At 29.4% G+C, this 14,641-nt stretch overlaps 1 protein-coding gene and 1 pseudogene across 2 annotated transcripts in view; both read left to right on the top strand.

Moving 5' to 3' along the window:
- Positions 1 to 14,641, top strand: part of LOC149056625 (uncharacterized) — a 161,628-nt pseudogene that overhangs the window by 97,035 nt on the left and 49,952 nt on the right.
- The window catches only part of LOC149056628 (uncharacterized), a 35,873-nt gene that overhangs the window by 7,673 nt on the left and 13,559 nt on the right, over positions 1 to 14,641 (top strand). The window contains exon 2 of one of the 2 annotated variants that reach the window (XM_089223990.1): positions 8,567 to 8,956. The exons of the other annotated variant lie outside the window; for it this stretch is intronic. Coding sequence (XP_089080116.1) covers positions 8,567 to 8,755 — 189 coding nt within the window. The 3' untranslated portion in view covers positions 8,756 to 8,956. Of the gene's footprint in view, positions 1 to 8,566; positions 8,957 to 14,641 lie in introns of those variants that run through there. 2 annotated transcript variants of the gene reach the window in all.

Genomic DNA, 14,641 nt, shown 5'->3' with positions numbered 1-14,641 from the left:
TAGGAAATAACATAGAAAATGAAACATATTATTCATCTTAGACAAAATTTACAAAAAACTTTTAAAAAATCAGATTTAGAACAATCCGAAAAAAAGTTAAATTTTATAAAAAAAGATGAAGATGAAGGTGACAATACTAACGCGTGCCCTATTCAGGGACACGTTGAATATACACCAAAAGAAATCCAAAAAATAATTAATCTTAAAAAAAATTTACAGAATAACTATAGAAAAACAGTTTTAAACGATAAATATACATCAGAAGAAAAAGTAAAACATTATGAACCAATATTAAAAGCCTTATCAAATGTTGAATCATCTGTTAATGATGTTAAAGAGGTTGCTATTAAAACTGATAATGATATTCAAAAAATAATAATACCTACTCCTTATAAACCTCGTAATCCAGAATTATTACGACTAAAAGAAGATCAAGATATTATGAAAACACCTAAAAGTTCTCCACGAATAACAACAAATGAATCTCCTATGCCTAAAAATATAATAATATTAGGTGAAAATGCGCAAAAATATTTACCAACTTTACCAAATGAAGCTAAAGGTATTAATCCATTTGGAATGTATCATATTAGTAAAACTGATGAATTCATGATCGGAAAATACCCTATAATATTTGACATTGATGATATAATTTTAAATGGAAAAAAACATATACTAACCTCAGGTATGAGGAGATTATTAACTAATACAGATGTTACAAAACCAGAATATTATACAAAAGAAGATTTTGAAAATTATGAAAAAATATTAATTGAAACAGATTCAATATACCAAAATAATGATATTAACACAGGAAAACCTAAATCAAGTGTAAGTGCTAAATATAATGAAATGATTAAACCTATTTGGGAAAAAATTAAACTAACAACTAAAGAAAATAAACCAAAAACATCAAAAAAAGATAAATCACCAACATTGAAAGAATCACAAAGTTTACCTTAAGGAGAAGGTTTAATAAAATATACAAATAATCCTATTGAATTTATTTATATCGATAATATAATAAAAATAATTGACAGACTATATTTTATATTAGCTGAAGAAATAGCGGGAAATTATGGTTTTCATAATGAAAATCTTGGTATTGTTCATTTGTTTAAACGAAACATGGAAACACTGATTGATACTCCCAAAAAAGGTGTTGAATATTTAATACAAGCTTTGTTAAATTTACCAAAAGAAACAACAAATAAGTTAGAATATAATATTAAACAATTAATTGACAGACTACATGTTATATCATCTGCAGAAAGATCGGGAAAAAACACTTATCATGATGAAAAACTTGAAATTCTTAATTTTTGTATTAAAAAAATAGAAAATATAATTGATATTCCCGTTAAAGGTGTAGAATATTTAATGTCGTATATTTCACATTTACCAAAGGATATTATAAAAGGTTCAGGGTTTTTTAATGATTTTTTAAATTGTTCAAAATTACCTCCGATACATTGGCCTGGATATAATTATCTAGGACCATTTACAAATTTAGATGAAAATATTCCCCCGATTAACAAGTTAGACGAATATGCAAGAGAACATGATTATTTTTATAAAGATCATAAAGATACTAAAACAAGACATATTGCTGATAAAAATTTACAACAAAAATCAATGGAAAGATTTTATGCTTCTGATAGTTCTATGAATGAAAAACTTGCTGCTTTGACAACTGCAAATGTAATGAAAACAAAAAGATATTTAGGAATGAATTTAATATTTGAATAAAATTTAATATTTTGTATAATAAAATGCATTTTAAATTAACTGAAAACCATAAAAAAAAGTTGGCTGAAGCTCATAAAAAAAATTCTAATGCAACAATTCATATTGCTAGTGATAAAATATATAAAGGAGAAAATAAATATTATTTAGATCAAAATCAAATAGATAAATTAAAAAATGCCAAGAAAAAAAATTCTGGAGTAAGGTTGGAGATTACACCGAAGCAAATTAAAGGTGGATTTTTACCATTAATTTTACCTTTTCTAGAAGCTGCAGCAGTAGCTACTCCAGCTTTAATTGTATTGTATGATAGTTATAAAGATAGTAAACATAAGAAAAAAATAGAAGAGGAAATAATTCGACACAATAAAGAAATGGAAAAAAATAAAGGTTCTGGATTGAAGACAAATAAAAAAAAAAAATCGAAAAAATGATTAATTTCGATATATCAACATTTAGAAAAAAACATTAAAAATTATCCAGGTTGTTATACAACTTTTTGGAGTAAAGTAAAAAATATAAATATCGAACCGTTAAGTAATTTTGATATAATAAAATTTGGAAATAATATAAACAATTTTAGAGGTTGTTTCATGATAAATGAATTACCTGAAAAACCTTGGTTAAATGAATGTGGGATATTTAATTTAAATAATTCTACTCAAAACGGTTCTCATTGGGTTGCACGGAAAAAAATAAAAAATTATAAAATATATTTTGATTCATTTTCGAGTACTCCTCCTCCTGAAATTTTAAATTATTTAGGTGATGATAATCTGTGGTATAACAATGACAACTTTCAAAACTATAATGATCATCCTATATGTGGTCATTTGTGTTTAGAATTTATTGAAAATTATAAAAAATTTATTTCAATATATCTAATATATTAAAATATTTTTAATAAAAATAATGATTATTAAAATGTTACACACTTAAAATAATTGTATTTCACGTTCTTTGATTTGATTTTCTAACAGTTTAAAAAATTCACAATCGTTATTATTTATAATAGTAAATATAATAATATATTAAAATATTTTACGATTGTATATTACATTTCAATATTTTCTAATATTGAAATATTGCATTTCAATTTTCAATTATTAATATCATAAGTTCTATGAAAAATATTTCAATTATTATTGCATTTCAATTTTGTGATCTATTTGTGAATTAATCAATTTACTGATCTTTTTATGATTAATTACATTTTACTGATCTTTTATGTTTAATTACAGTTTACTGATATTTTTATGTTTTATTTCATTTTGTGATCTATTTGTGAATTAATCAATTTACTGATCTTTTTATGTTTAATTACGATTTACTGATCATTTTATGTTTAATTACATTTTAGTGATCTTTTTATTTTTAATCACACTTTACTGATCTTTTTATGTTTAATTACAGTTTACTGATATTTTTATGTTTAATTACAGTTTACTGATCTTTTTATGTTTTATTTCATTTTGTGTTCTATTTCTGATTAATTACAGTTTACTGATATTTTTAGGAAAAGTGTGCTCAAGTGCCCCACTTACTACTCATTTGTCTTTAATAACTCTTCAATTTTTAAACCTACTTCTACAATACTATTTACAAAATGCCTTGCAACCTCCTCTCGATAACCACTACCGCGATAAATAACCGGTGAATTCGGTATATTGAATTTTTCAATAAGCTCCAACGGTACGTCTTCAGATACCTTTACTACAAAACCATAACTCATAGGTTTATGCCTATGTAATATTGTCGTATTCTTACCCCTGCACTCATCGGTCTTTATTAGTAGTGCCTCAAAATCTCCATAAATTGCAAAAGGGTGACGTTGTGCATTTCCCCAGGCTTTAAATTCAAGCATTGTGTCAGCTTCGGGCATAATGGGGAGAATAGGCTTATGTGACCCGAAAATAAGTTTATGCTGTTGGAGAGCTAGCTGTCCGCTTAACTTATATTTTAAATTTTGGTTATCAAATGACGTGAAGCACCGTTTACAATAATATACCGAATGACCGTGTAAGGTAGTTTGTGAACGAATAAGACGTGAAAAATTTGAAATATATACATAGTGACTTTTTTCACCGTCACTGAATAAAATGATATCGAAATGGTTTGCTTTTTCATCATCTACTACTTTTATTGGATATACGTGACTACGTTCTAAAGATATTTTTTTAACTCCTTAAATATTTACAGAGACCCCCGGGTTATTTTTTTCGAAAATCTTAATTTCACACCACGGAGTTGGGAACGATAAGCCTGTGAAATTATATTTGTTCTCGTGTTGGTAATAATTTTCGCCTACTCGATGTTTATTTGGACCTGTCACGTGCTTTGCCAAAATTGTCCATTTAAAACAATATTGATCATTGTTTTGAGGGTTAATTGTAGCCCGTTTATTAATTAAAGAAGGGGGAAGCTTAATGTAGGATGAGCCAGCTACAGCGTAATTATCAGTTTGCTCGTTAAAAGAACTATTATCTTGTGTATTATTAGTATTGTTATCGGTATTATTAGTATTGTTATCGGCATTATTATTATTAGTATTATTATTATTATTATTATTATTATTATTATTATTATTATTATTATTATTATTATTATTATTATTATTATTATTATCGGTATTATTTCCGTTGTCAATATTTCTAATCGGGATTTGAATATTTGGAGTATCACCCATGGGTGTGTATTTGTAAACTGTCAATAAAAGTCCATCGACAGAATCCAAAACATAACCACTACCCTTTGCTACATAAACTTCCTCCTCGTGTAACAATGTAATGAACGCCTCATCTATTAATAAAGTTATATCTGAATCAATAAAGATTGGGCTAGCCGATGTCTTGAAAGACCTGTTTTGTGAAGAGTTTTCTACATTAGGCTGACTGTACGTTGCTTCTAATTTTAAATTTAATTTAATTGGCGATATGACAACAATTGATTTTAATAAATCAACAAGTTCTATTTTTAACGATTGAAAAAAAGAAATATAATTTTCAAAATTGATTAGATTTTTAGCGTAATACCATACGATTTTTCGACCGTGTGCGGATTTAACTTCAACAAAGCCTAGTTTATTAGCTACATCCATTCGAGCCTTTTTCGATTTAATGCGGGATGCTGTGTTTTCAACGTGTACACGCTTCCCCCCTACCGTAGCCATATAAGAATCTACTTAAAAATAAATAGAAATAAATAGCGGAACCTAGCGCCAATAATAATAAAAAATCTTACTTTTCGTATTGCATAGTCCAGCACTTTCAGCATTATTCAATACTTCTACGCACATTTTATCGTTAAAATCTTCGGATGGTATATTATTCACATGCTGCGAAGAGGGACCTGCTGGTATGTCAGGGACATATATTCCAGGAGATATTTCTTTTTCACCAGGTGTCCGGACGTGAACATTGTCTACATAATTAATAAAACGTAAATTAAATATTGAATTAAATAAAAATAAATAAATAAAACTTACTAATTGGTGTATTGCATAGTCCAGCACTTTCAACATTATTCATAACTTCGACGCACATTTCATCGTACCCGTCGTTAAAATTATCGGACGGTATATTATTCATATCTTCTTGTAATCCTGATGGCTGGTCTGTTGTACTCAGTGATATTGTTTTCACCCCGGGGCGGTCGAACGTGACCAACAGCTTGTAAAATAAATATCAAATTGAATTTTTGGAAAAAAAAATATATATTAAAATAAACATACCGTGAATGTTTTTCATAGGTCTGCTCAGATTAGACTTGATACTTAACGTAGCATTGCAAATAGAACACGAAAAGCGAATTCCTTGGTGTATGATTTTGTGTCTGAGCAAACTATCTTTACGCGTGAACGTCGACGGGCACTGGTCGCAATTAAACATGTTGTTTAAATTATAAACGTTTAAAAAATTATTAACACTGAGAAATACTCGAAGTCGAAGCGTATAGGGCGGATTAAAACGTACTGAAGGACCTTGGGTTCTTTTCAGAATTTATGTAGACGAAATATATCGGTTTAGTGGAGGGTATTAATATCGGTTTTAATGTGTTTTCACTAATAGGTATTTTAATATCGAAAAAATTTAATATATCCCATCTAATGGCAGGAAATGTCTTCTATTGTTAAGATGGTGCATTCATTAGGGTGTTTTGTGTACACAGCTGCAAGCTATTAGTATCCGAATGACCGCTGGACATAATATGACAAATTAATGGCCTGTATAGTCCGTGTTGTTTAAATATTTTTTAAATATTTATTAAATTTATTAAAACAAGATATAATATTTATTTTTTTTTTCCACCGGTCGGGCATTTATTTTTGATGATAATATAGAAATCACCTAATGGCAGGACAAGTTTATTATTTTAAATACAGTGATAGCATCTTTCAATAATAATGGTTTTTGGAAGGTAGTATATTTAATGTTTAATTGATTTATTCCCAATATCGAGACATCACACGTGTGGACGGATATGTATTGTCCTTTAATCGATATTTAAGTTTATAATCAAATAATAGGATACTTTGCAGTTTTGTGTGCTCAGGTACATGGTATAATATGTATTGTCCTTTTAATCGTAGCGCTGCTGTCTACCGCTTAGTGGTGATAGACTTGTTATATTTTTCATACAAAATTATTTTTTCGTTCATTAGTCTTTAAGAGTCCGCGACATCCAGGCGACCGATAGGGCACATTAAGAAGACATTTATTTGTGATTATTACTAATGTCCAGGTGGTGTGTGTGAATATTTAATTGAATACGGATAATATATCTATTATTGTAAATAATCGAAACAGCGCTAAAATATACCTACTTAATGTCTCTTATTGTAAATACAATGCCCAACGTGCTTAATTTTCTAGTAGAAACGGCTATGACATATTTCAATAATAATGTATAACATTCGATTTCCACTGGGTTAAACAAATGATAACTGATATCTGATAACAAATGATAAATGTATATACAGGGTGATTCTTTTATCAAACAACACTCATTATTTGAAAAAGTATTGACTTTTTTCAAATTTTTTTTTTTTCAAAATTGTAGATTTATGCTGTTCTAGAATTGTATATCTTCTTTATATTTTTCACCCTTATATTTATTAGGTAAACCACTGTCAACTTTTGATTTTCAAATGGTAACCTATACTTAAAATTTCATAATTGAATAAAACTATTTTTTTCATTAATTAATACGTTCTAATTTTCATTTTTCGTTAATCCGTTGATGAGATATTGCTCCTCAAAGTTAGGTGGTTTTGGGAGATAGTTATCGTAATATGTAAATGTGTTATACCTCGTCAGCAGATACCGCAGCTATCAGGATTTTTATGTCCCAGTGCAAAAGATATCACACTTTTCAAATCAGTTCATAAAGTACTTAGAGCCCCTAAATGTATTTTATTATGCCCATTTTGCAGGGAGACACGAAGTTCACCCCACGAAGGTGATTACGTCAATGGTCAGTGGTCGTAATAATTATTATCAATTATAAAGACCAGAAGTTATAAGTAATAAATTCGATATCGTTCAACCCAAGATATAGCGGCGATAATCTTTGTACCTGATCGCCGATAATACCTACATACAATAACACACGATCATAATATTACTATTATTATTGGTCTGCTTCTGTTTGTAGCTTCGATCACGATCTCACCTCTATTCTATGCTCCAACACACCATAGAATAACATACGGAAATACAGAATTATTTTAGTGTTTAGTCCATAAAAGTTACTGTTGTCCATGGTTTATCATTACAACTAATACAACAACTGTCTATCATAAAGAAAATACAGTGTTACCAATATGTGTATTTACAAAATAAATAGTAACTTACTGTTTATTTGTCACAAATAAAATCCCGTTTTTGTTACTCTAGTAGACAGCCTGTACTACAGTTGTAACAACTGTTAACTGTTTTAAATCACTGCTGTAGTGTACAGTAATTTATTTTCCGTTGTCTGTTACTCGTTACTGGTCAGTATAATTTATAGCATGGTGCTATGGCGTCAGCGACTAATTACTTGTGTACTACAGTCTACAGTAGTAAACTTAATAAATTTCACATTTTCACAATAATATTATCATAATAAATAATATTCTGTGCCTTTGTAGTTTTAACGAACTAGCTGATCTAGTTAACTGGAGCTCTAGTTAAATATTTAAATATGTTTAATTTAATTTAAATTTAACATAGCCCTAGAATCGGTAGTGAGAGAAGTACTTGATGATGATGTTACGGGCCTAAGAACTAGAGGAGGACACCAAATCACACTAGCTGCGTATGCTGATGACATAATAATTATGGGAGAAACCGAAGAGGACCTAAGTAGTAGAAGCGGCGATGGACCTTCAAGGCCCGGAATAAGCCTAAAAAAAAAAAAAAAAAAAAAAAAATGTTTAATTTATCAACTTACTTATTTTGTTATTTTCAATAAAATTCCAAGACCAATTTATTAACTTGATGTACATGTGCCTACCAAAAATTCATTCGTTCGTAAGTATAAGAATTCATATTAAATATAAATTTTAACAAACTTTGGTTAAGAATGGAAAAAATGTAACATACATACATAAATATACATGTATGTATTTGTATACAATTTGAATAAAAAATACATGTTATTTATATTTTAGCTTATGTTCAAATTGCTTGCCATCTTCAGTTAAACAAAAATGTTTTAATACTTCAGAGGAAGTAGATTTTTTCAATATTGAGTTTTCAATTTTGTTGCAACAATCTCTTATTCTTTGTTTAAGTTCCTCCACACTATTGCATTTTTCTTTATACACTTCATTTTTTAGATGGCCCCAAAAAAAGAAGTCAAGAACACTCAAATCGGGGGAACGAGGTGGCCATTGAATAATGGGGCTGTGAGTTCCAAACCAGTTATCGTCTCCATACATCTTATTGAGGTATGCACGTACAGCCAAGGTATTATGTGCTGGTGCACCATCTTGCTGCCAAATCAAATTCAAGCGCTGTTGAAGTGAAATATTTTCCAATAGTATGGGTATATCATCTTTCAAAAAACCAAGATACTTATTGCCATTAAGATTTTCCTAAAAAAAATATGGACCAATTAAATACTCATCAATAATCCCACACCAAACATTCACACCCCAACGAACTTGCTTAGTTCATTAATTTTAAGATTTTTAAATTAATAATAAAAACAAAAATCTAAACAGTAAGCACTGAATACGACTTCAAACTTATTAATCCTACCATCCTACCATCCTACACACACTATTGGCAAAATTAATTTTAGTTATTTAGGTATTCTATGGTATTATCAAAAGTAATAACCAATGGTATTTTCAATGATAAATGAGTGCAATAACAATTAATAATAAATGTACAATATATTATATAATAACCATATCTAATAATGGACCTTAATGGCATAATATTAACAATAAATTAACTTAATAGGTAACTTAATTTATTTTTTTATACATATAATATACATATAACTGTGTATAGCTTTGGTAGATTTAACTAATACAAAATAATGTGTTAATTATTATTATAGATTTAATATATCTATTTAATGCTGTTTACCATATGGATACTTTGAACATGTAAATGCCTATTAGGATTTAAGTTTTTTAATGATAATTTTGTTTTTTAACAAATCAAATATTGTACCTCTTCTCATATAAAGTATCATTTGAGCACATGCACATTGAATAAAGAAGTTAGACAAGTACATAACACTATGGTACATATGTTTATTACAAATCTGGAAATACAATACTCTGAACTAATTTAATATTAAGTATAAACAACATTTTTTTTTATGTTTACAATTTCAATTTAATACATTTACAATTTCAAATCAAATATTAGTATAATATAAATAATTCACCATACATCGCTTCAATAGTTGTAATATACGTTGTAGGACTAGGTCTTTTTGACCAATCACATGAATTTAATCAATATGTAGCTATTTAAATAAACAATGACATACGTCCAAATATACATATATGGCACTGATCAATTTTTATAATTATATTTTATGTAAAAAAAATCATATTTTCAATGTCGCGAACAGGGTTTTAGACCATTGGCACAACTAGAGTGTGCAAAAGGGTCTTTAGCACCTCTTATTTTTTTAGATTTAACTATCATTATTATAGTGAAATACCCTCAATTTAATGTTTTTAAAATATAAAATATTATAGCACCCCACGTTTTAAATTTTTTAATGTATATTTTCTACTTTAATAAGATGCAAGTGATAACCACTAACAAAAACTAGGGAGAGAATAACCATTTTTTAGATTGCTTAATTTTGATTATTTAAATGTTTTTTTAAGCGTTTGATTTGATGATTTTAGGTTCTGTTCAGCCCTGAACCCTGTTCACGACAAAATTCCTCACATATTATACTGATATTATTATGAACCGTTAAACAATTTTACTTTAATAAGCCTAGGACTATGAAAAACCTATTTCAAAATGATGATACAGTTTAATCTAAATGTTCGTTTTGCAGTTAATATGCAAAATATGAGTAAAGATAAAACATGTATTCAAAAAATTAAAACAAACTTTTCAATCACCCCAGACTTAAAAAGTAAAATTTAAAAATGGTATTAATAATATTCTAACTTGAATTTAGTACTAATTATTATTTGGTGACAACACCAATCATTGACAGAAATAATTTAGTATTTATCATTATGACATTATACAATGTAGCACAGTAGACTAATGTTTTTGGATGTTTTGATTATTATATCTTTTTTGTTAAAGGGCTTGTCCGTAAAAAATAAAAATAAAATAATTATTAATCACATAGCCACTTAAAAATTCTTAATTTGATTTAGGACATAATCTACATATTAAACACAAAATAAATATCTATATCTATGTATATTATCTTTTAAGTTGTAATGATTGATGTTGTCACCTAATTTAAATTATAAACTAGCATACAAATTATAAAGCTTTAACATTAGCACAATTTTTAGTTTTCAATACATTTTTTTTTTCATTCCGAAAATCGGTTAAATGATTTTTGATGTCCCTCTCCACTTACATTCCTCTTCAACTTTCAGTATGTTCCTATTCTAGTACCTTCAATCACTTGCTTCAGAAATGGAGTTCTAGCCCTTCCTTTTACAGGTTTCCTCCTTATAACGTGTCCGATCCATGCTTTTCTTCTCAATCTTAGCGTACTCCGTATTGATTTTTGATTCTCCTAAATACCTCAAAATTTTTTTATCTTTTCTGTCTATTGAATTTCAGCGTTTTCCAACAATAATACTTTAAAAGCTTTTATTTTGACTTTCTCAGTCTTCAGTAGTGTCCCAATATCTGCTCCATATATGTAGATCTACATTCCACACAAAGCCTTTTATAAGTGATTTTCTGTTGTCCAAACTTAATCTATTTGAGGTAAAAGATTTATTTTTTTATAGTAGGCCTGTTTGGCATGCGCTATTCTACATACTGCATCTGTACAACTTTTCTCATCGCTTGTGATTGAATAGGTATGTGAAGTTTAAGTGTTCTTTAAGCTAATGAGATAGATTGTTTTATTAATTTTAATTTTTGCTTGCATTTATCAACTAGTAAAACTTACCAATAGGTACATTGTACAAATGCACTTGCAAAGTATCCAATTCACGTGAGATTAACCAATTTAGGTACTTAAATGTTTAATTAAATTACTAAATAAAATACAATATGTGGTAAATATTATAATTTAAGTATATACAAGAACTAATAATATTATAAATTCACCATTAAAATTTAAACATTTAAAATTGTTAAGTATTAACAAATAAAATACTTTATTAGTTATTACTTATTACCGACTCACGATTCAAATATTGTTGTTATGACTTGTCTTATAACATTTTAACCTAAATTATAACCGTTTATTCACTCAACGTATTGTTGGTATGTGATTTACGTTAACCAGGTATAAGGTTTACTTCCATATCATGTAACCATGGTACCAGACTTTAATCGTCCACAGCGTACAAAACAAATAACAGCTGATCAAAATTAGTTTTACTCACGATTTTACCTAATCGCAAATCAGCCTAATAAACCATATCGTATTACCCGTGTTGTTCTGTCTTCTTATCCGTAGTCCGTCACGGCATGTTATGTCTATGGTTACGGCGTACTCCATAGATATGGAGGGGGGTCGTCGGGGGTATACGACGTGAGTAGGTATGCCACCACGGCACCACGAGTGACACTAATGGTCCGATTACTTAAAATATGACATCATGACAATAAGTTAATGTAGCGAGTTAGTAGGTACAATTAATATAATTTATCACTATTAGGTATATCTTGGGTTCGAATGATATCGAATTTATTACTTTTAACTTCTGGTCTTTATATTAGATAAGTATTATTATGACCAGTGGGGCGAACTACATTACACCCAGTCAAATGGGTATTATAAAATACATTTAGGGGCACAACTTAAGCTTACTGTACCTACTACTTGAATTGATTTGAAAAGTGTGATATCTTTTGCCCTGGGACATAAAAATCCTGATAGCTGTGGTATCTACTGACGAGGTATAAGTGGTATAACACATTTACACACTATAACTATCTCCCAAAACCACCTAACTTTGAGGAGCAATATCTCATCAACGGATTAACGAAAAATGAAAATTAGAACGTATTAATTAATGAAAAAAATAGTTTTATTCAATTATGAAATTTTAAGTATAGGTTACCATTTGAAAATCAAAAGTTGACAGTGGTTTACCTAATAAATATAAGGGTGAAAAATATAAAAAAGATATACAATTCTAGAACAGCATAAATCTACAATTTTGAAAAAAAAAAAATTTGAAAAAAGTCGATACTTTTTCAAATAATGAGTGTTGTTTGATAAAAGAATCACCTTGATAATAGTATGCTCTTATATATTATATATTATTATATATGCAATAGTATTCTCGAGTTGATTGGAAGATGAATGTAATTATGATTTTATCGTATTATGACTTGACAAGTGATACATTCCAATTTATACTAGAGAGACTAGAACATTTAATTATGTTATAAAATGATTATATGTAAAGTTTTTCTGAAATTATATTTTTATCTATGTGTATGTTTATGTGTTTAAATTTATTATTGATAACAATGATAAAAATCACGCATGTGATCCACTTGGTTAAATAAATATATAACTGATATCTGATAACAAATGATAACTGGAAATTGATAACTGATAACAAATGATAAAATATTTGTTGATTATAAATCGCGCACGCGCACGATTGGGCGGCGGCGGTGAAGCGGGATGCGGGATGCGGGAGGTGGGATGCGGGATGTGGTTTTTGAATCGGCTAAAAAATACTACTGTCAATCGCGTACGAGGTGTCGATCGGTCGGACAGGTAGACGTAGACGACGAAGACTAGTATTCGGCGGCTACGGGGCGCTATAATAAAATATATAACAATATGAAGAGCCATGCGTTCGGGAGCGTTCCCGAACATTTTAACACCCTTCCACGGTATAGAACACTCGAGAATCCTCGCAAATATAGCTCATCGCTACAGAAGTAATTAATTTTACTAATATTATTATTATTATCAAATATCAATCAGGTTTCTGTCGTTTCTGGACGAGTTCTCTGAATATTCAGAAACGTTTTATGTCATATATTTTCATAGATAGTAGGTACTAGAATTAATGAAATATATAATAATTTATTAGATGTTGAAAGTCAATGGGGGGGGGGGGGGTTAAACACCCAAAACCCCCCCCTGGCTACGCCACTGAGTATCTAGTTATACCAAATTTGTTAGTGCGGCTGTCAGCTAAGACACTTGGTCAACCACCCAGATAGTAAAGATCAGTAGCCAGCCAGGTTATATCGCGTGTGAATGGTACTATTTAATCCTGCGGGTGCTTCCCATTTTGAAGGAATCTGGGAAGCGGCCGTCAAATCCACCAAATCCTCGCTTTTACACGCCATGTCTTCCCAAGTTTGGACGTTGGAAGAATTTACAACAGTCTTGTGTCATGTATACCATGATTATCATTAAAGTAAATGATATCTCTCCGCTATCGTTGCCGTTAGGTAGAATCATTGAGGTCTAGATCGAGTAGTCCGAGTTGCAAAGGTACTCACTAAACAGGGGGTGCTCACCAGAACTGTGGTCAAGTTGGTTTCCTTACCTACCAACCCATAGTTTTTTTTATTATAAAATACATATAGTGCTCCATCCTCTGTACACACTTTTTATTTATGTACGTTTATATGATCATTATTTAGTTATTAGTTATATTATCCACATCGCCTGCTACCACTGTTTTGGTCAACTGATCTGCCTCTGGAACCGGCGTGTGATGAATAACACATGTTCAGAATAGCTTTTTTACAAGTTCAAGCTGTGAGTATTTTTAATTGTTAATATTAAATATTTTGCTGTTTTTCTATTTATAAATAATGAGACTGATTGTATGTGATAATTTTACTTTGTTCTTTTAATATGAATGTTTTCAGGAAATATTATTATGTATTACCATTAAAAAAAAAAAAAAAAAATGTTTTAATGATAGTTTCTATCATGCTCATGCTCAAACATATTTATTTGGTTATGTTTTATTAATGTTGTATTTTTATTAATTGCTCCGTCGATATTGTAATGGTCACCGACTTGCAATGTTATCCCATTGAAAAACCCCGACCATCGCTCTGCTCAACCGCTCAACTGTTCCGTTCAACATATCTGCTCTTCCGCTCAGCTACTTCGTTCAAGTACTCAGCTCAACAGTTTCATCCATCTGTTCAACTGCTTATTCATCGGCTCAACAGCCTCATTCAACTACTTCGTCCAAATGGCCAATTGCTCCGGTTGTCTGCTAGACTGCTACATC

This window comes from Diuraphis noxia, unplaced genomic scaffold (genome assembly GCF_037042655.1).
Source record: "Diuraphis noxia isolate RWA-SAM2 unplaced genomic scaffold, SU_Dnox_SAM2 contig0003, whole genome shotgun sequence".
Classification (NCBI taxonomy): Eukaryota; Metazoa; Arthropoda; class Insecta; order Hemiptera; family Aphididae; genus Diuraphis; species Diuraphis noxia.
The sequence above is the reverse complement of the archived record's forward strand: the minus strand, read 5'-3'. Positions and strand labels throughout refer to the sequence as shown.